Raw genomic sequence first — 22,509 nt, 5'->3', positions numbered from 1 at the left:
ATTGTTAATTTATAGGCTCTTGTTTGCTTTATATATTTCTTTTGCACTTTGTCTACTCTGTTACTGTAACACTTGAATTTCCCCGTTGTGGGACGAGTAAAGGAATCTCTTATCTTATCTTATCTTATTAATCTACAATGTGGAAAATAAGTTAAATAATTAAAAACCACTGTATGAGAAGCGGTGTCCAAACTTTAGACTGGTAGTGTAACTCTTGAAGTCCCACAGAAAATGACATACTTGGCTTGCATGCATTACTATATTTGGAGCATTGCGATTCGACCTACCTTGTATGTAGCTTGAACGTCATACGTCATGACGCAGTGCCGATAGGGTTGGTTTTGTTGCCCTACCCATCTCTCCGGGCCGTCACACATTCTTTGGGTTGCCGACGACGCAGACACACCTCAGCAAAACAGCCATGGTGGGTCTTTTTTATCTTTAACTACTCGATTAAACCAGGTTTCTGTTCTATCATTTCTGTTATAGGCTTATTATTTCAAGGAGATTGGTTAGCTTTGCAGATATATTAGAGTGAGTTTGAATACCGGAATTGGCTCACTGGTGAGTACAAGCGGAAGTTGAACTTTGAGGATGCTAACGTTAGCCTAAACGGTTAATACGGATATAGACATAATGAAAACCTAGTTACTATCGACAATGTATTTAAGAGTATAGGAGTCATTACTTCATGTTATACTTTAAGACCAAGTGGTTTGAGTTAACCTGACGTACTGTAAAACATGCTTAAATAGCCTCACACAGTAACCCCAGTTAGCTCTGCGCTGCAAAGGAAACCATTTTCATTAAGCCTCATTTCTCTTTGAACAGTCTGAATTCTCGGATGATCAAATTGCTGGTGAGTCTTTTTAGTTTGTGATGTGACTTCCCTTGTTTTGCATGCTTTCATTCTTGCTTGAATCCGATGACACTTTGCCCTGTAGCTCCACCATCAGCCCTGCTCTCTGCCCGCCTGTTACTGTAATCGTGGTTGAAGGCTTATTTTTCCAACTTTTTCCCCCCCCTCCACATCTTTTCACCACTTTCCACTTGCAACTGCTTGTCCTTTCCAGATTGAGTTTAACGCGGATCAGATTCATGGTAAGTCAGTAAAAGGGGGGACCGCCCAAGATTAAAATCTGATGGCTATCTCGGAGTGTTTAGGGTGTGATCTGCATGATGGTTTTTGATTAACTAAGTCAGAATCTCTTTGTGTGGTTTGTCAAATCCAGCCATATTTTGCACCAAACGTTGTAGTACTTACCAGCTTTGATCGTGTGTGCAGTGTTTTTGTACGTGGTCAGTCATGCACTAGAAGCTCTTATAAGGCCAAACATAGCCAAAGCTTGTATCTGTGCTCATAAGTCTTGTAGTCATTCTTGGCTGTGTCAGTTTATCACTTACACTTTGCCTGTTATCTTCCAAGCTGCTCATCTCCATGAGTGTGGCCTTTTTTGGTGCTGGTTCCAGTGGTGGATGGTTTGTGTCCTAGGGCTGCTTTGTTTAATCATCGTTGACATAATAGGCCATAGCTTCTCTCTCTCTCACTCTCCTCCTACTTTCCTCCACTCCTCTAATACCAAATATGGTGCTGGGAAAAGTGCTCACACGCCAGAAGGGAAGAGACACATTCCTCAGAACAGGAAAAACTCAACAACAGTGGCAGGGCTCTTTTTGGGTAATAGCTTGTCCCATAACATAAGGTCGAGGCTTCTGCCTGGATATTGCGTAATCCAACTGTCTGTCTCCCTGATCTCAGGAACCTGGCTGACCTTCGTACGAGGTTGTCAAGCCTAATTAGAACCCAATGTTTGATTAATTCATCAACTTTGTGATAAACAAGGTAGCATTGTCACTGACAACTGATCAAGCTGAGGCTGCTCTACTTAAAAAACACTTACAATATTCAATTCATGGCATTTATCTTGTAGAGCAGGGGTTCCCAAAGTGTGGGTCGAAATCCCTGGGGGGGTCTTGAGACACAAATGGGGGGTCTTGAGAATGTGATAGTCTTCCAGAAGGATTTTTTAAAAAGTGATCTAAAAATATTTCTTATTATTATTATACATTTTTTGTTTATTTACCCAGTTTTCTTATGTTTATCTTCATTTTTGTTCATACTGTTAATTATTATCATTTTTGTATTTTTTTGTATTTATTTATTTTTTCTTCTTTTTGTTGGTTTTGTATTACTTATATTATTTATTTATTTTACCTTTATTTTAGCAGGTAAAAAATGTTTGAGAACCAGTTCTCATTTACAAATATGACCATGATTTGTTAACTTTTAGTGAACAAAGAAATACTGAACAAATGCAATAAAAAAAGCTGAATTACAAAAGTTATCTTAAAATAGTACATTTTACCCATTCATAGTTAAAAAATATCGACACAAATAGTAGCTAACCTTGAAATAAAACCTTGAAAATAGAAAATGTAATGAGTTTTCTGTCTATCCTTTTTGCCAGATGACTCCTGAGTTTAGGGTTAGTGAACAGTTAATTATAGAAAGCATCAGTAGCAGTAGGTTAATAATAACAGGAAACACAGCCACATGCCCATATAGGTAGGGTCACTTTCTGCAAACCAGCTAAATGAAGACACATTAAATCACTTTGAGGGACAGTGGGGGTCCTGAGTCTTTGGCACCTTTAGCTGATATTATACTTATTAACTTTTAACTCATCAGTGGTTTTAAGTTTGGAAACAGAGTTGATAGATAAGAGTGTCAGATAAAGCTTTTGAAAGTGTTGGAAAGAATATGATAGAAGCCACCTTAAAGACTGTTCTGCTGGGTGGGCTCTGGTTGAATCCGTTGAAGTCATACTCAAGTGCAGGCCGCTGACACATTCTCTTTGGTATGCAGAAACAAATGACTAACAAGTAACTATAAAAAAACATATATTAACATTAACTGAAGCAGAGCATTCACAACACATTATAATCACAATTCATGTTTAGTTTGAACTGAATGCGTTCTGTTTGGTATTTTTGCATGTGATTGGCTTAATTTTTTACATGTTGTTACTTGTGTACCTTAGTTAAGGCCTCTCCCAACAATTACAATAGCTGAAATATAATTTATTATTTTTAATGAGTCAACAATTTATAGAATAGAGCATTCTGATTCAGATATGGCTGCTTTTAAAGTCTTTTTTGTCTAGTTTACATTTCTAAGAAATATTAAGTCTGAGAGCAACTTTTAAAAATGCTTTTCTTCCAAGTGCGAGTTGAAGTTCAAAAAAATAAAAATAAACTTATCCTGGTCACTGAATTGATTTATCTATGATAACTATTTTAGTTTTTTTCTCTCTAAAAAAATGTATTTACCTCTGTTAAGACATGCAACATGAAGGGTTAGTTTAGTCTTATCTTTTGAGGGTCAAACCCAGTTCATACCAACATATGAGACGTGTTTCCCTGCATTTAAGACCATACAGAGACCTATTAATCAGTCAGGCAGATGAACTTGGGCCAATTATCATTTTGACATGATCAGCATCACCCAATGCCTGTGCTCACAAGACAGGTTAAAGATATACCAAAGCTTTGTTGAGACACTGCTGTCAGCCTCGTCAGTGTGGCTTCTGTTGAACAATGTTAACGTACCCCCGAAATGATAACACGTTTTTTACCATCCCAAATGACAGCAGATCACATCTAAAATCCTGACTGGTGTTTAATATAAGTTCTGTTGTGATTAGGGATGCACTGAAAATTCGTCCACCGAAAGACTTTTCTCACCAAAACAACACGGCCGAAACAGAATGTTGTGATGTTGTGGCCAGTACGCGCTTGTCTGAATAAGGGCCAACATGTCTGCATCTGTTAACTTAGGTGTTCAAGTTAAGAAAAGCGAGAAAAAAAAACTATTTAAACACTTAAAAAAACGTATTGTGTTCAAACAAGCCTTGTTTAAACACATTATTCCAGACACAAAAATATGCATTGCAACCATTCTTGAAATACTTAAAAAAAACAAAAAACTTTTTTGAGGCTTATTTGTCAAAGACCCTTTTCTATTTCAATAGTTAATTAAAAATCCATGTAAACCATATAAACCCCTGTGTTTTAGATTGTTATTATTTTGAAATTGTTGTATTTAAACAAAAATGCAAGACAACAACAACAATGTGATATCACCATTATATATCAGCCAGCAGTCGACCTGCTCTCTTTATACACGCATTGTGTAAAAGCAGATAGTTGGGGTATTGGAGAAGTGATCTCAGCACATTTTTGTTGCTGTGTAGTGAAGAAGTGATTGACTGACCAGATAAACATATATTATTTATGAAGTTGAGGAAGTTACAGGGTTGTTTGATCAGTCTGTCTATTAACCCATTGCCTGCTTGTTCTTATTTACCTCTCACTTTGTCTGGCTTTTCTGTTCCATGTATTTCTGTGTGCATCCTGTCTAATTGAACACATCTTTACATATCTGCCTGATCATCCATATGATTCCTCAGAATCCCTCTGTAACTGGTCGTGTGTGTATGTATCCTGTAGAGTTTAAGGAGGCCTTCCAGCTGTTTGACAAGACAGGGGATGGGAAGATCACGTACAGTCAATGTGGGGACGTCATGCGGGCCCTGGGACAAAACCCTGTCAACGCTGAGGTGCTGAAGGTCCTGATGAACCCCAAGGCTGAGGGTAGGAGGGGAAATTTCACTGAAAAGGATGTATATTCTATGAATGCACAACGTATATAATCCGAATTATTATCTTGATGCTAAAAAGCACAACACCTCAGAGGTTTCCCCTCTTTTTGTCCTTGTTTTGTCACGCTGCAGAGATGAACATCAAGACACTCGACTTTGAGCAGTTCCTGCCCATGTTCCAGACCATCGCTAAGAATAAGGATCAAGGTTCCATGGAGGATTTTGTGGAGGGACTGCGTGTCTTTGATAAAGAGGGCAATGGCACAGTTATGGGTGCAGAGCTTCGTCACGTCCTCACCACGTTAGGCAAGTTGGTTTTTTAGTGCCCCTGAATAAGTATCATCTCAGAAAAAAAAAATCTTTGTTAAATTTTTGACTATATTGACTTTTTTCTTACTCTCCTTAAAATACTGTGGTGCCCATGATCAAAATTATAATGAAAAATGCTTTTTTTTTTTGTGATCAAAATTTTATTTTATTTTTCTTTCCAAAAAGTAATACAAAAAATAAAGTAAGCATAGACATAAGAGATAAGATAAGATAAGGGATTCCTTTACTTGTCCAACAACAGGGAAATTCAAGTGTTACAGTAACAGAGTAGACAGTGCAAAAGAAATATATAAAGCAAACAAGAGCCTATAAAGTAAAAATTATTAAAAAGTTATTAGCAATTAAAATTAAAGAGGTAAAAAATAAGCATATCTTAAAATCACACATATAACCAATATATATATATTTACTTTTTTTTTTTTTTTTAATTGGTTATAGAGTCTGACCATAAGGACATTACAAAAAATAGAGTACATATCCACATACCTATACAAAGGTTTATATAAAAGAACCATAAATACACAATTAGAATAAAATGATAATGATAGTAATAATCATAATAAATTAATATAATAAAAAAAAAGAAAAAATAAGGGAAAAAAAAAACAATGAAAATGCTATAACTAGAAACATGAACTCACCTGGAAAGTTTATTCAATTTATGTTTGTCAACATCAATTTTGTATTTTTACAACTACATTTTTTTACTTGTATATCCTTCATTTTTCTCATTTTTGTTCTTCTTTAAATAATTTGATAATATTGTAACTTACACTCATTTTAAAAAGAGTAAATGGTTTATCTTATTTCCAGGAGAGAAAATGTCAGAAGAGGAAGTGGAGACACTCTTGGCAGGACATGAAGATGCAAATGGCTGCATCAATTATGAAGGTAAAAGAAAAAAACATAACCCAGAGCCGGATGGACTTTTTATTCTTACAGGGATTATGGTGTGTGTATCAATGTCATTGTCTTGGAACTGTAAACTACTCCGGTGTGATAATGAACCTCTTGTCATGATTTACTTTGGATGCTCTGTTGACATGTGAAAAGCCATTTGAGGAATGTTTTGCATGTGATGTCTTTCTGTATATTCCAGATATCTCAGGGAAATACTTGATACTAGAAATGCTTGTTTTAGTATGTTGTTAAGGTGGGTCTTCAAAGATGTAGCTGTTTCAGGTGTTCTTGAGGAAATGTGTCCGTGTCACCTCCTGACGGTTTGTTAACTGTTCTTCCTCAACAGCATTTGTCCGCCAAATCCTGTCAGCCTGAGGGCCGGTACGGGCGTTTGGTATACCACGAGATGGCACCTCCAGGCTTTCCTTCAATTTATTTTTTTAAATAATCCTTTCCCATTAGATCCTCTTAACCTTAATCAGCTGTAGTTGTCCTCTTCACTGCAGAACTGAAAGTATATTCTTTTGTAAAGTAGATTTGACCTGATAGGTGTCTGTGGGAAAGCCTGGTCGTACCTCTCATCTTTAGTCCTGAGGCTTTGTCTCATGTGTAGCCTCCTGCTGTTCTGTCTCTCTCTCTTGCAGCCCTCTGTCTTGGCCCCCTGGCTGCAGCATGCCCCTCTGCATGTGTCTGGGACTCTCCTCAGTTTAGAAGGGGATATGGTGGACACACAGGGAAGAGACTGGTCTCATTCAGGGAAAGTCTGGTGGCCTCTGTCCAGTTATCCAAGCTGATGGGTGTGGAAGTCACACAGCAGCTTGTTTCTTATCTCATTTGCATGCCATTCATTAAACTATCCTTCTTGGTGTTAGAGGTGCTACTCTTTTCATAAAATGTTAAAAAAGACTGCAACACAAGAGATGTGTTTTACATTCAAGCAAAGCCACCAGCTTTGGGAGATTGGACCAGTCCCTTTTTTCTACTAACCAGAGAATTGCAATAAGTTGCTCTTGTGCTGATTGTTTTCTCCTCTGTACTGACGGAAGCTGATTTTTTTTACTGGACTGTAGCTCTCTTCATCCTCCCCTCTTTTCCCTGCTTCTCAACTAGAGGAAAGCAAGCAGCGATGATGGCTTCTCTAACCAGCTCCTCTTGGATCTTAGACATGGCCAAATGCTTTGGCTGTATAGGAGATAGAGATGATTATCTCACCTCTTTCTCTCTCATTACCCTCTTCAACCCCTCCTGCTGCTGGGTGAGCAAAATGTGGGGAACCTGCCTTCAAATGCAGCATCTCCCTCCCAGCCTCACCAAGGCTGGATGAGGAGGGGGGCCTTGGCACCACATGCTGTAGTTGGAGGTGGTCTCTTCCAGGATCTAATCCATGAGTCTTACATTTGTCTCTCTTTCTCCTCTCTCTTCACAGAACTGGTCAGAATGGTCATGAACGGTTGAAGACAAAGAGCATCATACCTTTTTTTTTTTCTTTTTTTTTTTTTTACCCTGTCACATGTAATCTCTTTTTGCAGATAGCTTCTATGGCCCCTCTACCTTTTCCATGGAGTAGTTTTCCACATTTAATTTAAAAAGTGCCTTTACATTCCCTAGAAAAGTCCAGAAATAACCTGACTATTGCTGCCAGGGTTTTCCACTTATGTGATCAACTTGTATGCATTTAGGAGTCTTTGTGCTCGCATTGTTTGCAATAACATTCCAGGATGCTGTACCTAAGACCGCATTAGTTGATAATGATTTACTGTAACTGTTGAATTGGACATTCATATATAATAACTTGCGTAATAACTGTCAGCAACCTACTCTTTCATCTGCTAAGACCTGCTCTGACAGAGGGACATATTCCTTTCATTCTGCAGTAACTGGTGTTTTCAAAGCAATACTATCATGAGGAAAAGAAGAAGACATTTCAAACGGGTTCTTAGGTTTTTAATCCTCCCCCACTTTTGTTGCTGCATTTAAATAAATGTTTTTCCTGAAACCCTATCTTTCTTCTTTGGAGTCTGATTATTTCAATTGAAAAAGATTTGTCGCTGCTCTTATGTATTGGATTCTGCTGTGTGTTGATGTTTTTCTATCAACACAAGAGGGCAGTGTTGCTATTTAGATCTCAGATTTTAAAAAAGCCACTTCATTTTCATAATCAACAGTGTATAATACACAAGGAATATCTTTGTCATCTGTTGATGCGTGCTTAAAATGAATGAAGTTATTAATGATTACCAGCTCTTTGTGCTTATTTTACTGACGGTGACACTGCCCCCAAAATCTTAATCAAAAAATGTTTTATCTTTGATATCTTGTGGTCATGCTTGAAATTTTCAGAGAAATCATTTGGCGATAAAGCTCACAGATATGAGCAGCAGAAGGCTGTTTGGTGGCTTTCTGACCTTTTCTTCATTTTCTTCACAAGCAGCCACAACTATTTCCCCTCATTAGGTGCTGTAGCTAGTGGAGTGTGGAGCTTATGTGTGTGGGGTAAGGTTCAGGAGGGTGTCATAGTCCACTGCTGAATAGGTTGTCCACTAATTACTCGGTGTGTGTGTGTGTATGTGTGGTCGATGTAAGTCAAGGCTATTGATTATTTTAATCCTCCTATTTGTGAGTCTGTGATCCTCGTGGCTCTGCATTCGACAGGGGAATCGCTAATGGGCCTCAGCGCAGCCTGTCTCAGACCTCTCCCCGTCCAATTAACTTTCAACTGGAATCTGCCAGGAGGGAGAGCCGGGGGCTGGGCCCGGGCACGGCGCGGCTACATCCCTCTTTCTCCACTCAGGAGCAACAGATTCACCAAATCCTTTAAGTCAAGAATGCCAGCAGCTCTGTACTCCAATTAGAAACTTTCCTTTTTGCCAATAATATTAACGTTATTTGTCTTTATCATGGATATGATGTATCTCTTTCTCTGCTATAAGAACTGTTCAAGGGATATTATGGAAAATATATAGTCCATTGGCATATTACTGTTAGAAATGGCAGTCTGCAACTTTTTCTCATCTCAGTGTGGTCTTTTATTACACATTGTTGTGTATTGCTTAGGCACAATGATTGACCTGATGGGAGAAACGCAGAATTTAAATATGATGTTTTTGTTTGTGTATGGCCTGTGTAACATCATGAGGTGCAGATCATTCATAAAAACTGTATGTCAAAAATATTTCCTTGTACAAAAAATTCACTGAAGTTAGAATGGCTGAAGAAAATATTAATTTCCAATTAAAAATCTTTTTATATAATTCATGAAAAACCTTAGTATAGCTTGCACAAATGCAATTTGCACATTGATTTAACCACAATAATAATTCAGTCTAGAGTTTATAAGAAAACTTATTTTGAAAACTAAACGTGGGTTTTTCATGTGATGCAGAACTATCCCAAATAAACAAGCTAAAACATCTTTAAAAAGATTGTTTGATTTCTTTATTTCAAATGCGATTTAATTATATTTCTTTTGGTTTAGATTTAGTTTTTCTAGAAATTCACGTTCACTCAAAGTCAGTGGATGTGTGCGTGTGTGTAAGAGAGCACATGTCGAATATAAAATCACTATAGGACTATCAATACATTTATAGCACTGTACAGATATTATATGAGGAAGATTTCACCAATTCCCTGCTTGTATTTCTTGTTATTGGTTTGCTCCCCAACAAATTATATTGTTTCAAAATCCTGATAAACAGCGTCAGGCCTCATTGAACACTGAACCAATTTGGTTGGTTTGCACAATTGATCACTATACTGTTACTTTAAAATGTACACACTGGCTGGATTTTGTAGATCCTGGGTGTATTATAAGCTGGGATCAATATAGCTGTATGAATGTTTGCGCCTTGGACGGTGTCTTAAGACATATTGGAAATCCATGCTGTAGCAGGCAGTGGCTGTGGTTTGCCACTAGTGATTCGATCTCAGCTGTTAAATCCATGCAGCCGTGTCATACATCCAATTCAGTTACAGTCCGTGTGAGTGGTGACTCCAAATTAAAACAGAAGAAACAAAAAACATCAGGCAAGAACACACACAAGGTAGGTATAGATATTTTAATAGCAATCTTCTACTCAACTGATTCGACATACCAGATAGCCCCTCCCAGAATTACTGTTTACATATGATGATACTTTGACAGGGTTTCTCAAAAATAAAGTACTAAGTAGGTATGGCAGTGTAATTACAGTAACATGTCTGTAATGTATAATACAACCTTAATGTAAATAAAACACTGCAGCTGTTACTTTTCACTGCCTCTTTATCTTATAGTATCTATACATCCACTCACTGATTTACCCAACCACCCACACACTCACACACACACAATATTGTCAAAAATGCACTTGGCAATTCAAACTTCATGACGCACCAAGTGCCATCCATAACATGTGTCATGATGTGTTTCCTTCTGATGTTTATATATCTAGTTTAATCTTGCTGTATGATACCCTGTGTCATGTTGGAAACAGGGATAAAAGGTCAAACATATGTGTTTGATTTGGTCTTATTTTGATCAGCACTGCTCCAATGCAGGGGAAATCACAGCAGGGCTGGTGTAAGTCACTTGAGGGTTTTTTTTTTCTCCCAATGATGAGTTGCAAAATATATTCAGCCGTTTGATCAGAGGTCACTGAATCCGCAGAGCAGAGATGTGTAAGATAAATACTGTGTTGCTATACAGTAGGCGGACGTTTGCTCCAGCTCAGTCTTTTTGATTAATGGCTTCCCTTAACACCATTATTGCATTAAAAAACAATTAGACTGATGGTGTTTTTATATTCTAGTTCTCACAATGTCAGTTAATATGCAACACATTTAGGTATTTTAGATATTTCAGAGCCACAACGTGCAATTGCTATATGCACCTATACTGTACATATTCTGAAATTCATATTTGCACACAAAGGGCATAAGTAAATGCAGATGCTCATGATGATTGGCTCAAAATCACAGAACTCAACTTAACCCTTTTTATCTTTTCACTTGATCCACACATCTGTCGTCTGGTGTAATCCCAGGCCGTCTGCATGTGTGTGTTTGCTTGCATTAGTTGTGTATATTTGTCTTGTTCCATTTGTATTTAATACTGCGTACGTGTTTAAATGTGGATATGTCTTATGGGTGTGTAAGTGTCCGTTCTCTGTGAATAGGGACCAAAGATTCAGTCAGGATAAATAAGGAAGCCAGAGAAGGTGCTGTACTTGTTTGTGTTCCCTCCGTGGACCTTCCCTCCATCCAGCTGCACACACACCTCATCGCCCACGTCCAAATGCAGGATCACACTGTTGGAGGCGTAGTCGTAATTCTGATCAGCATCCTGAGCGATGGCGCTGGCTCTTACCTGTCAGCCACGGAGGACAAACGCATTGACAATTAGAACATGGATGAAAGTGGACAAACACTTGCAAATGTCACGGCAAATTACCCAAAAGCTCCTGGAACAACATTGCTTTTTTTTTTTAAACCAAATCCCTCTATCTCAATTTCTCATTCTATTCCTTTATCACTTTGTTATTTGCAGGATGGGTCAGGATCAATTATTAACAACCTTTCATGAGTATAACATCACCTCCACATTCATGCAGGATTATCAGATGGATGGGGCTGTGACCCATGACCCTAGAGGTGGACTGAGAACCCATCCACTCTGCCTTGTATTGATCAGCTGGGGCAGAGGGGCTCGGGGCAAAGGGCTGAGGATGGATATCTGATTGGGTTGTATAGATAAGCGGACTCATCGGGGACAACAGGTTGTCTATGGGGAAACTAGCCAAGCCAAGGAACAGCATTACTATCTACACCAGCTATTGACCTGTTGCTTATGATCCTGGACCGGCTCGATACGCATGATATTGAGTGGCTATGCTGCAGCCAGACAGTTTCACATTTGCATGCTGTGTGTGGGTTTGGTCTTATTGACCCAGCGGCAGTGGATCTTTACTTGTTTGTTAACACATTTAATTGGGTTTACTCATTGTGGACATTTAAATACACATGCCTAGATTCTATTACAGTAAGAAGGAAACATATATTCTTTTTTTGCTGCATTTTTTAATCTTTTCTCCTGAAGTAAAAAGTATGTATGTAGTATTTATGCCTTATAATAGATTATAAAGCCGTTATTCAGAAGCAGATTAGTCTAAATATGACCAAAATGTCTCTCTCTTACACAGATCAATTCTAAGAGACAGATAGATGCACAGAATGCAACACAGATATTGATAAATACCATATCTGGGAAAATTGCGGAAAAGTATGTCCAGAAACTATGTTGCATTTTCAAAATCTTCCTGAGTTTGTTATATCAATAATTCTGGTGTAGCTGCTCCAATCATCCGACATGTGTCAGCCATCAGTGGCCTTGTGTCTGGCTCAGTGTCCATCCACGGTGGGAGCACTCAATCTGTGTCAGCAGCCAGACAAGCCACGCACATCTCCATGACAGCCACAGAATATGATCTGCAACTCAACTACCGTCATGTCATCCCGATCACGGCGACCCCTTTCTCCCCAACGAGCATGCATCAATTTGAAAACCGTCAATCCCCAAACAGCAGAGCCTGAATTACAGTAACTGAAAAAATATGCTTCCTGCACCCGACCCCATTTTGCTCTCATCTACACACACACTAGCCACCATCTATCCACCCTGGAGTTGTGTTCAGTTTCCTTGATGATATCTGTATCTGTCCTTAAATGAGATGCAGGTCATGGATGCTGCATTCACCATTCAGCATGTAGGTGACCAGTGGAAAGCACGTCGCTGTCCTCTCCAAATCAGATTGATTAAGGGAGCAGAGAGATAGATCTCCCGAGGCTTCACAGCTTAACAACAACACAGTAAAATCGAGCACGACTATTGTTACTCTTCTTCAACAATCCTGTTTCATTAGATTTCAGATTTTGTAGTCCACTGGGGTGTTTTATACAGCTTTATTTCTCAATGCAGCAGTTTTTTCATTCACATTTGTGTTAAATGTGCAATGCAAGCAACATTATGTAGAAAACATTCACAAGAGGTAGAAGTAAAGAAAACACTGGTTTAGCAGAGGGAAATGCTGAGAAAGGATACGTCATCTCTGGTGACTTGTTGCGTTAGAACATTTGAGCATAAATAGCATGTATGAAATGTTTATGTTAGCTATTCTTTTATCATCAGCCCTTTACAAACGATTATCTTTTAAAGTGAAGGCCTCCCGTTTTTCCCAGGCTGCCCAATTAGTGTAATTAAACATAATCTCCCCTTTGTTGGGCCCTCAAAAGACCATCTCTCAAGTAACGACACCAATCCATTGTCATCTGTAAAGGTTATATCGTTGTTGTGGTTGACATGTGTAGTGACAGCCAATATCACATTTGCATCTTTGGCTGCAGCTGACAGTGATGCTGTTGTTGTGACTCCTATCGACACCGGGCATATGTCATCCTGCTCATTATTTTGACCAAACAGTGTAACAGAGGGAGATGTAGCGAGATCCCCCCTCCTCTTTTAGGCCTCCTCAGGTCTCATGACTTAATGCATGGAAGTGCAAGTTGAATTCAGTACAAGTGAATTATATTCATCACTCAGCTGGAAGATTGTTTTGCCAATCTATGATGTATGAATTGGTGCTTCAGCTGATGTCCCTGTACGTGGAGGAACAATACAAGCCATCCATTAATGCAGATAGCAGACAGAGAGGCATGAGGAGCGCTGTGGTGGGATTAAGATGGGAAGCCTGAGAAGGAGATGGATACGGCTGGAGGACACAGACTGATCCATGTGAACCAGGCAACACACTGAGCTGATCCTGGAGCTGGAGGGGGATGTGAGCCGTGAGGCACATTGGGCCCCCAGGGTTTCGCTTGTGGCCATCTCTGTCTCTGCCTAGCCCTTTCATTATAGGGCCTCCGGTAAATCCGCCTGGGAGCAGAGGGGGCCACAAGCGAGGAGGTGGGAGGGAGGGAGGAACGGTGGCGGGGAGCAGCTGCGGTGTCATTTCTATACAAGTGGAGCCGCAGTGCCAAAGACAGACAAGGATAGACAAAAAGAAAGGAAAGAGAGAGAGAGAGAGGAAAAAACAAAAACAACGGCCCAAGGGTTGATGATAGGGAGGGGAAGGGGGGCTAGAGTAACAGACTGTTCAAGCGAGGCTATTTTGTGAGACCGGGGAGATGTGGGGGTATATGAAGTCTTGTTTTATCCGTGGTGCTGTGGTCCACTGGTAATAAAAGTGACAGGATTCATTCACTGTGATATACTGACCTCTTAGAGCGGAGACAATAGAAAAGTAGCTGTTAAACTTACCTAAGGGACTCCGGCACATGGCAGCAGGGCAAGGGACCGGGTGGGGATGGGAGGGGGGGGGCATGTTGTGGAAATAGAATATTTATTGAATAGGCTTTCCCCTCTCCCTTGGGAGCCTGGGGATTACATGGCGACAAGCGGCTGTGGCATTGGACCGTACCTTGGATTGCTATTACCTGCCACTCCGAATTCCAGTGTGCAGTCTCCACTATAATCCTCAAACCCGTACACAGTATGAAAGCTGCCAACTCTTTATGATTTTTTTTTTAGAAGCAAATCAGGATGAATTACTTTCATCTCTTAATTACTTAAAAGAAAACATCTGATATGTCTTAATAGAACAAATATGCACCATATTTCTTTCCTGACCCTCGCTCTGAGACTAATTATGTTCCACCTGTAGCATTTCTATGTCTCTGTTCTGGGGGAGTTAATACAGGTAGCGGTCATTACGGCAAGTGATGACATTTTAACGCTTCTATGTGAAATAACTTGACCTTTAACTAGGCTATTAAAAGAGTCTATGATGGGTTAAAAAACAAGAGGGATTAGATGGGAGCTGAGCCAGTATCTATTGCACTTGGTGTTGAAGATATTTAAAACATATGTGTGGTGCAGTATGGGAAATCTAAATGTGAAGGCAAGCAGATAGCATACTAAGTAATAAGAAGAACAAAGTTTTGTCTTAAAGGGCATACAAAGAACTGCCACCCTTCACAGTAAAAGCATTCTAGCATTAGACCGTCTTAATAATATTTGATACCAAGCTGGAATATTAAGTAGCGTGCAGGTGATATAACCTTGATGGTGAATTAGCAATAGAGGTATTAAACAGGATTGTTATAGCAGCATAGCCAATGAAAATAACAAGTATTCAAATTCAATATTCAATAATAAAGTATCATAGGAATACAATAATGGATCCACCATCAGCCCAGACTTCAGCACACATTCCCATCATACATTGTAATGGTACTGTAAGTCAATTACAAACAGGGGAGCAACTGAAGTGCGACCCCCTTCAATCACAAATCCCCCTGCCTCTGAAGCCCTGTCATGCTGCAATGATTTGTGAAAGTTAGATTGAGGTGTGAGCAGGTGGGCTTTACAGAGAAGGCATTTACTAGAGGTAATAGGTATCGGATCTACAGGAATCCCATGGAAGCCCTGCCACGGTCAGCACATCCTCTTGAGATCCTGGCATCACTTTACACCACTCTCATGTCACAGATCACAAGTCACAGTGCAACTGAGTGTACATTGTGGCTATTTAAGTGCCATTAAGCAAAGACACAGCAGATATAGGCCATAAACTCCCTGTAGAAAACGACTAATGTTCGGGGTTCATTAATCTGCTCCCTTCAAACCATCTCTACCTGTAATTGGGGAATAAACACACTTTCTGAAACCAGTTTTCTCTGTTTTTCTCCCCGGCCTTGATCACTTGTCAAGCTGAGACGTGTGGAGTGGGTGTCCATTGGTCATCACGCCCCGATCTCATCCTGGCCTTCACCAGCAGCCTCCCTGATGCCTCATCTACCAGCCCACTGTCTCCACAACTCCATTAAGTCATCTATCTTGCTCTGCTCCACCCCTGATCTTCACATCAACTCACTTGTCTTTTTTTTCCTCCCCACTCTCACTGTCTCCAAGTGGACAGCCCTGCATGTCCCTGTCATGTCAAGTTTGAGGCATTTCATTCATTCTCATTCAATCTGTCTGAAATCTGAATCTGTTGAAGTGGCTGCCTAACAAACTCAAGGTTGTAAATGACCGGATCTGTTAAGGTGTAAAAGTTACAACATTGGCGAAAAGAGGTGGTGAAACATTTGTGGCTATTGCAATCCTTTTTTTGTTTGTTTGTCTGGATTATAAAAACCCTGTGGACCAACAAACTATCCAATAAAGCCTCAGCACCTGCGGCAATGGCAAAACAGGTTGTTTGATTCTACAGTCAGTAATGCAACCTTTCAGATATAGTGCTCATTTACTAAACCCTCACCACTGACTGACAAGCAAAGTACCCGTCTGCCTCAGGGCTTCAGTAACTCCAAACATGATCAGGCGTTCTGCAGCACCTCATTTACACCATGCTCTCATCTAGCAGCAGCTCTGTTTGGATAGGAACCTGTTAGGTGAGGGGTCCATTTAACAGAAGTTTTTTAGGAGGCCACCTTACGGGTGTTAAATGGACCTGGACGATGTTAAATGATTGAGTTGAGTGAAAAGATAATTAATGGAGAATCAATGGACGAGCTGGGGAGGGGGTTTGGAGTGGAAGGTATAGCAGGGGTTCAGGGATCTTACCTAAGATGTATAAATTATTTAGCAGGCTAAGATGACTGGAATGACAATATAGGACATAGAGACGTGGAGAGGCAGCACTACACTTATCACCTTTATAGACCAAGGCTTATATGATGAAATTAAATAAGATTATTCTGCATACTAAAATTTATATGTCACCCTGTTTAAATTATTTAGTCAAAATGTTGTATTTATGGCTGTTGCAACGAACCAAAAATTATGTTTGAGCCTGTGTGCCCTTATTAAAACAGTCCTTGGCACACTCCAGGTCTGAGGCGGAAGTCTGATAAGAAAGTATTTGCATTTGGAGTCCTTGATGAATGAATGAATGTAAAAAGCAACTTGCAGAATGTTTCCTGAATTTGGAGTCCTCAGATGAAATCCATGTGATTTATCCCACCTCTCCCCTTCACTCCTCCTCTCCCCCCACCAATCAGCCCCTCTGTCTTTAATTAGTGTCTGGGGAATGAGGGAGTGGATGAGTGGACTGTCAATTTTACATTCATTATTTATTTAGCTGAGGTGTAAACTGACTGGCCCGCGTGCTGACAGACATGTCTTCGGTGCTCTTTTGCACTTCTGTTTAGGCGATAATCAAGCTCTGTGTATGATACTTACTAATTAGACTGTTCCTTTTGGTGGCGGCGGCTGCATTCTGCCACTTGTCATTTAGCCAGAGTACATGTGGGAATGCAAATATCTGTGGCTGTGATTTGAGACGGTATAGCATGAATTCCCCTTAATGAGGAGAAAGATTTCTGTTTCATTCTTCAGCTGTTTGTAGCCGCCTGCTAAAGTGGAATGTGCTCTGAATGTGAAGAGCTCAATGTTACAGAGGTGAATGTGAGTCAATGGTAACACAGGACGGTCAACAGTGAAAAAATCTGTTGCGTGGTCGTGTGTGTGAATATATACAAACGTACATACTACTTCCCGATTTTACAGTCTTTCAACTATGCACACACACACACACATACACACACACACACACACACACACACACACACACACACACACACACACACACAGACAGACAGAGGTGGAGCACAACATTCTTGTACTTTTGCATAGACATTCTCTATGAACCTCTCAATTCACTCCTTTGGCCCTCAAATGAGGGACCTGTGTACTCAATTCCCTATTTCTTTCTTGTCCAATGCCCTCCCACACACACAGACACACAAATGCATTTACTAACCAGTCCGTTCTTCTTCAGGTCTGCCCACATGCTGGTCCCGTCCCCCCCTCTCATCAGAACATGGTAGGTGAAGAAGTAGATGCCAGGTAGAGGACAGGTGAACTTTCCGGTGCTGGGCTCGTAGTAGTTCCCTACATTGGTCACCACATCATCAAATTTCAGTATCTCACTCCCCTCATGCTGCTTACGTAGCCCTGCATAGAAGGCGATTTTAGGCGTGTACAGCGAAGGAGAGTAGCCACCAGGACCTGGACCTGGGGGCCCCTGTGGCCCTGGTTTACCTGGCTCTCCGGGGGGTCCTTTTTCCCCTTGAGGGCCAGGGATCCCGGGAGGCCCTCTCAGCCCTGACTTTATCTTCTTCCCAGAGTAATCCTGGGGCGGTGGGGACACAGCTGTCAGCTCCTGGCCAGGCTGACCTGTGGCATAAGGGTCACATACCATTCTGCAGCTTCCAAGCATTTCATAATGGCTCCCTGCATCTCCAGTGCTCCTTCCTTTGGTCGTGTGAACCAGCAGGGGAATAGCCACCAACAGTATCAGAACCATGGCCACACCTACAGCAGCTCCAATGACACGTTTCCTGCGGCTGAGCCGCGAGGCGGCCAGCGTCAGGAAGTCCTCTTCCCCCTTTGCTGGAATTGTGCCGGCCAGGTTGAAGCCTCTCAGTGAACCAGTACGGTGTGAAAAGGTGAAGAAGAGGGAGGCGGGATAATATCAATGGGAAGACAGCCTGAAGAGAAAAAACTGGATAAAAGAATCCTATAGAAATCACAAAGATGCCCAAGAGTCTTGAAACTTGTTTGTTTTTTTTTTTTTTTAATCTGAGGCTAAGTGGATAAATGTGTCACACCACTGTGTTCACGGTAATACACAACAATCTGCATTTATGAGATTGGTGGTGACACATAACAAAAAGCATAATTTATCTAATGAAGTCTGGTTAACCTTTATGGACTTCCCCGTTGTCCTCCAGTTCAGTTTAATTTTCAGCATCAGACAGACACCATGGCGGGCACTGAGATGGTTTGTTGTGAAAGCGGAGCTGATTAAAAGTACATCGAGAAAAAGGCTGGTGCCAAATTCAGCTCATTGAGGAGGAAGTAGAGGGTTTGTTTTTTTTCTCGGATTAAGTAAGATTTGCAGAGAGATCTCATGTCACAGTCTCTATACAGAGCACAGGGTTTTACTTCATGTGGAGGTCTCACTTAGTGCCATGACGGCGAGTGACAAAAGTTCATCACAGATCGTGTCCTGACATGATCATTAAGACTCCACCTATCGTCCCGTTTCCACAGTCCACATTAGAGTGATGTCTTCAGGAAAACGATAGTACTTTTGAAAACCTGGGTGCTTTCGATAAATTCCTTCTGTGGCTATATCTGCATCTGGAAAGATTAGTATAGAGAACACACAGACTAAATGTTTGTTTTAATTGTCACACTTTGATAATTAAGTACAATTTACCTGCATTAAAAGTTTCAATGACATATTTCTTTAAACACGTGTTGCGGATTAATTAAATAAGATATATGTCTACCATGCATTATCATATTATATTAAAAACTTTAAAGAGGAAACGGATAAAGTAAAACTCACCATCTGCTCTTCGGAATCCAAAATAATTTCTGCAGCACAAACTACTCAGAGCATCACTTCAGTCCTCGTCCCAACAAAATAATTTAAGGACTTTGGACCGCTGGAGTGCCAAATGAAAAGCTGGAGAGCCGACGGGCGCACAGGAGATGCCGGGAAAGTGATGAGAGTTTCTTAATCAGCGCTTAATCCCTTCTCTTCTTTCCAGGTAGCAAACGCAGACTAAATGCCGCCAATTTTACAGAAAATGGAGCCCAGAAAAATACCTGCCTAAACACTTTTTGACTCGGTTCCAAATGAGGGGACGCGCGGATATCTGACGCTCCCATGCAGAGTGGTTGTCCACTGTATTCCTTTACGCAGCGTTTGGTCCATGGGCAGTCCTCGTCGACACCTGTTAGATCCCTCTCTCTCTCTCTCTCTCTCTCTCTCTCTCTCTCATCTCTCTCTCTCTCTCTCTCACTCTCTCTCTCTCTCTCTCTCTCTCTCTCCCTCTCCCTCTCTCTCCCTCTCTTTCCTTTACATCATACTAGCTTATTTTTCTTCTGTGTCCAATAAAAACCTGGAGCACACAGCCAAGTTTAGGGATAACGAAATTTTTGGGCAAGAAGGGGGCTAACATTCTTTTCCAGCTGATTTGTATTATATTTTTTAATGAAATATATTATAAATTTTCAAACAGTATTTTCTACTCCAATCTTATTCCAAAACAAAATGGTAATTGTTTTTCCGATGCACACTGCCTGATTGTGAACTAAACCAGAACACTGCCTCCCATCTGCGTCTCGTTAGCCTGACATTCACCTGTTGTTAGAGGCAAACTCTATACCAGCAAAATGTTTGATAAAGTGTTGCAAAATGAAGGCAGATGTTTTCATCTTGTGTCTGCTGGGAGAAGGAAGGACAGAGGAGGGTGACTAAGTAAAAGCTGCCTCAGCATGATGTGTGAGGAATGGAGAGGAGACACTAAATGTTCCCCAGACCATTGTCTGTGTGACTCGCATCCCACAGCTTTAAAGCCTCATTAGTGAGACACCCTACCCCACACATTGTGCTGCTCTTCTTTTCTTACCTAAACCCTCACACACAAACACATATACAATGCATGCACAAATGCACACACACACACACACACACACACACACACACACACACACACACACACAAACACAAACACACATAGACATATGCAGGTATTTACAAAGAGTTTTTGCACCATTAGTAATGAAAGGCCATGTTTTGTATTCTTGTATAACATTTACTTGTCGCTGTAAAGGCTGTGGGGATGTAATATGATGCCATGGGGGCTGAGATGTTCAAATATTTTAGTCACATTCACTTACAATTTAAGAAACATCTTTAGCTCATATCATCATTTCCTCTGAGCCTTGTGTCACCTGTCTGACAGGCAAACTCGCAAATCTGCGTCTTTAAAGTTTAATGGTGGAAGCATAGGCAGAAAGGGGAATAGGCCTACATACAGTATTGATGACTCCCTTTTCATCAACCACCAACCTCCTCGACCTCTCTCTCCTCAGATGTGATGACCACTGTCTGGAAATGTAAGGGATCACCTGACCTGATCCCTCCAGACACTGAGAGGAGGATAATCGCAGAGTTTTAAGGTGGTTTTCCAAGGGATGGGTTGGATTTAGCGGGAAATTGAGCTACAGGGCTGGAGATATTTCCTTTGGGAAATGCTGGTTTAGCCGAAGAGCCAAGAGACGAGTTAAATGCTGTGTCAGTCCCAGTTTGCGGGTCAGTCAGTCTGGCCCGCTAAAACAGTGCTCAGAGGTCCTGAGCAGCAGCATGAGGTAGATAATCATTGCCAACTGTCTGAGGCAATATGCTCAGGATTGGATTTTTAAAGCCTGTTAAAATATTACTGAGGTGATTAATATTGAAATATGCGCTTGTTCTCAGCTGTCTGTCTCCCTCTGTCTCCATTCTCTTCTTCATTTGCTCCTGTTAGTATTCACACTAACCTAAAATATCACTATTATGATGATGAGACTTATTGTTTTTGTATACTCCATGCAATTGCTTTATCATGTCACCTGCGTGGACTGTCTCCGCTGCAACCGGGGGGGGAGTAGAAGAATCATTCCTGGGCTGTTTGAGGGGGAATCATTCCTGGGCTGTTTGAGTTATTAGTTTGTTTAATTATTAATTTCATATATTATGCTACACCAAGAATAAATCTCTGCCTTTTGTGCACACACCTGCATAATTTCAGCTCTGTATTTTCTCTCCCCTGTTCATTGTAAACAAGTAGGAGAGAAGCAGGAACTTATTTATGGCTACATTACTCATGTTATATTTCTTTTCTGTTATTGCTCATTTGTCTGCATTGTTTCTTATAGACATACTAATTCCTCAGTGAAGCCAGTAACACTTGGTTTTTTAACTCTGTATGCTTTATCTATTAAAACACATGGTGCAAAACAAGCCTGCCTTGCAGTCTGCGTAGTAAGTGGTGCAACAATCTCAGCTATTTCAGTCCCTGGGATAGATGACATATCATATATATGTGACATATTGTGTTTTGTTTTGAGATGGCCTCACTGTCACACACACAACACGCCAGCGCAGAGAGTGTGACCAATACATACTGAGCATCAGCTCTGAGGGATGATGACATATCGTCCCCAAGAGGCACGTAGCTGCTGGAGGGCCGTCAATCCCCAGGGACCGCTGCTCACGTCTTCTACAGTTACCACTGACAGGAATCCAGCCATCAAGCTCCCATTCTTCACTATGTAGATTACTGCCTCTGTAAATCAATTTAGAGGTCATTAGGGTTGTAAAGAGGTGATTTGGGGGCATGGGTGAAACCAGGGCATTGACCACAACTTTAAATTTAAGGGTTGGTTGATGAAGGACATCCAGAAATGTACAGTCATGTCTGTTCAGTAAGAGTAATTGATGGATTGATATACCTGATTCATTGTCTTGAATTTGAACCTTGAAAAAAGCTGCCTTTTAATTTGTTATGTATTTAAAATGACAAGAAATGGAGTTCTTGCATTAAAATATGTCAAGTTTTTAATAAAAATGAATGTAGTAACAGTTTATTCCGACTCTTTTGTCGGTGTACAACATCATTCTTGCGTCCTGACGTTATTAACCCCCATATTTACCTATCCATGTGTGTTCACCATACAGTAAGTGTAGATTTGCAGGCTGAGTGCACGGTTCTGGATGTGTCTACATCCTGGCGCTGTGCTGTT

At 40.6% G+C, this 22,509-nt stretch overlaps 2 protein-coding genes across 6 annotated transcripts; one reads left to right on the top strand and one right to left on the bottom strand.

Moving 5' to 3' along the window:
- Positions 1 to 316: 316 nt before the first annotated feature.
- zgc:153867 (uncharacterized protein LOC337226 homolog) lies at positions 317 to 7,892 on the top strand. Of its 4 annotated transcripts, XM_034695919.1 has the most exons (7): positions 317 to 424; positions 832 to 859; positions 4,510 to 4,653; positions 4,794 to 4,967; positions 5,805 to 5,882; positions 6,238 to 6,272; positions 7,318 to 7,892. In XM_034695919.1, exons 1-6 carry the CDS (start codon positions 422 to 424, stop codon positions 6,264 to 6,266), a joined length of 456 nt encoding a protein of 151 aa, XP_034551810.1. In that variant the 5' UTR covers positions 317 to 421; the 3' UTR covers positions 6,267 to 6,272; positions 7,318 to 7,892. The 4 variants fall into 4 exon arrangements, with proteins under 4 accessions (XP_034551810.1, XP_034551811.1, XP_034551808.1 ...); XM_034695920.1 differs by lacking the exon at positions 6,238 to 6,272; XM_034695917.1 differs by having other exon boundaries at positions 377 to 424; positions 832 to 4,653.
- Positions 7,893 to 9,931: 2,039 nt separating this feature from the next.
- c1ql4a (complement component 1, q subcomponent-like 4) lies at positions 9,932 to 19,670 on the bottom strand. Of its 2 annotated transcripts, XM_034695122.1 has the most exons (4): positions 19,283 to 19,670; positions 18,632 to 19,071; positions 17,687 to 18,430; positions 9,932 to 11,235 (listed from the first exon to the last, which is right to left on the bottom strand). In XM_034695122.1, the coding sequence occupies exons 3-4, from the start codon at positions 18,230 to 18,232 to the stop codon at positions 11,056 to 11,058; spliced, it is 726 nt and encodes a 241-aa protein (XP_034551013.1). In that variant the 5' UTR covers positions 18,233 to 18,430; positions 18,632 to 19,071; positions 19,283 to 19,670; the 3' UTR covers positions 9,932 to 11,055. The 2 variants fall into 2 exon arrangements, with proteins under 2 accessions (XP_034551013.1, XP_034551012.1); XM_034695121.1 differs by having other exon boundaries at positions 17,687 to 19,071.
- Positions 19,671 to 22,509: the final 2,839 nt, after the last annotated feature.

This window comes from Notolabrus celidotus, chromosome 11 (assembly GCF_009762535.1).
Source record: "Notolabrus celidotus isolate fNotCel1 chromosome 11, fNotCel1.pri, whole genome shotgun sequence".
Taxonomy (NCBI): domain Eukaryota; kingdom Metazoa; phylum Chordata; class Actinopteri; order Labriformes; family Labridae; genus Notolabrus; species Notolabrus celidotus.
The sequence above is the reverse complement of the archived record's forward strand: the minus strand, read 5'-3'. Positions and strand labels throughout refer to the sequence as shown.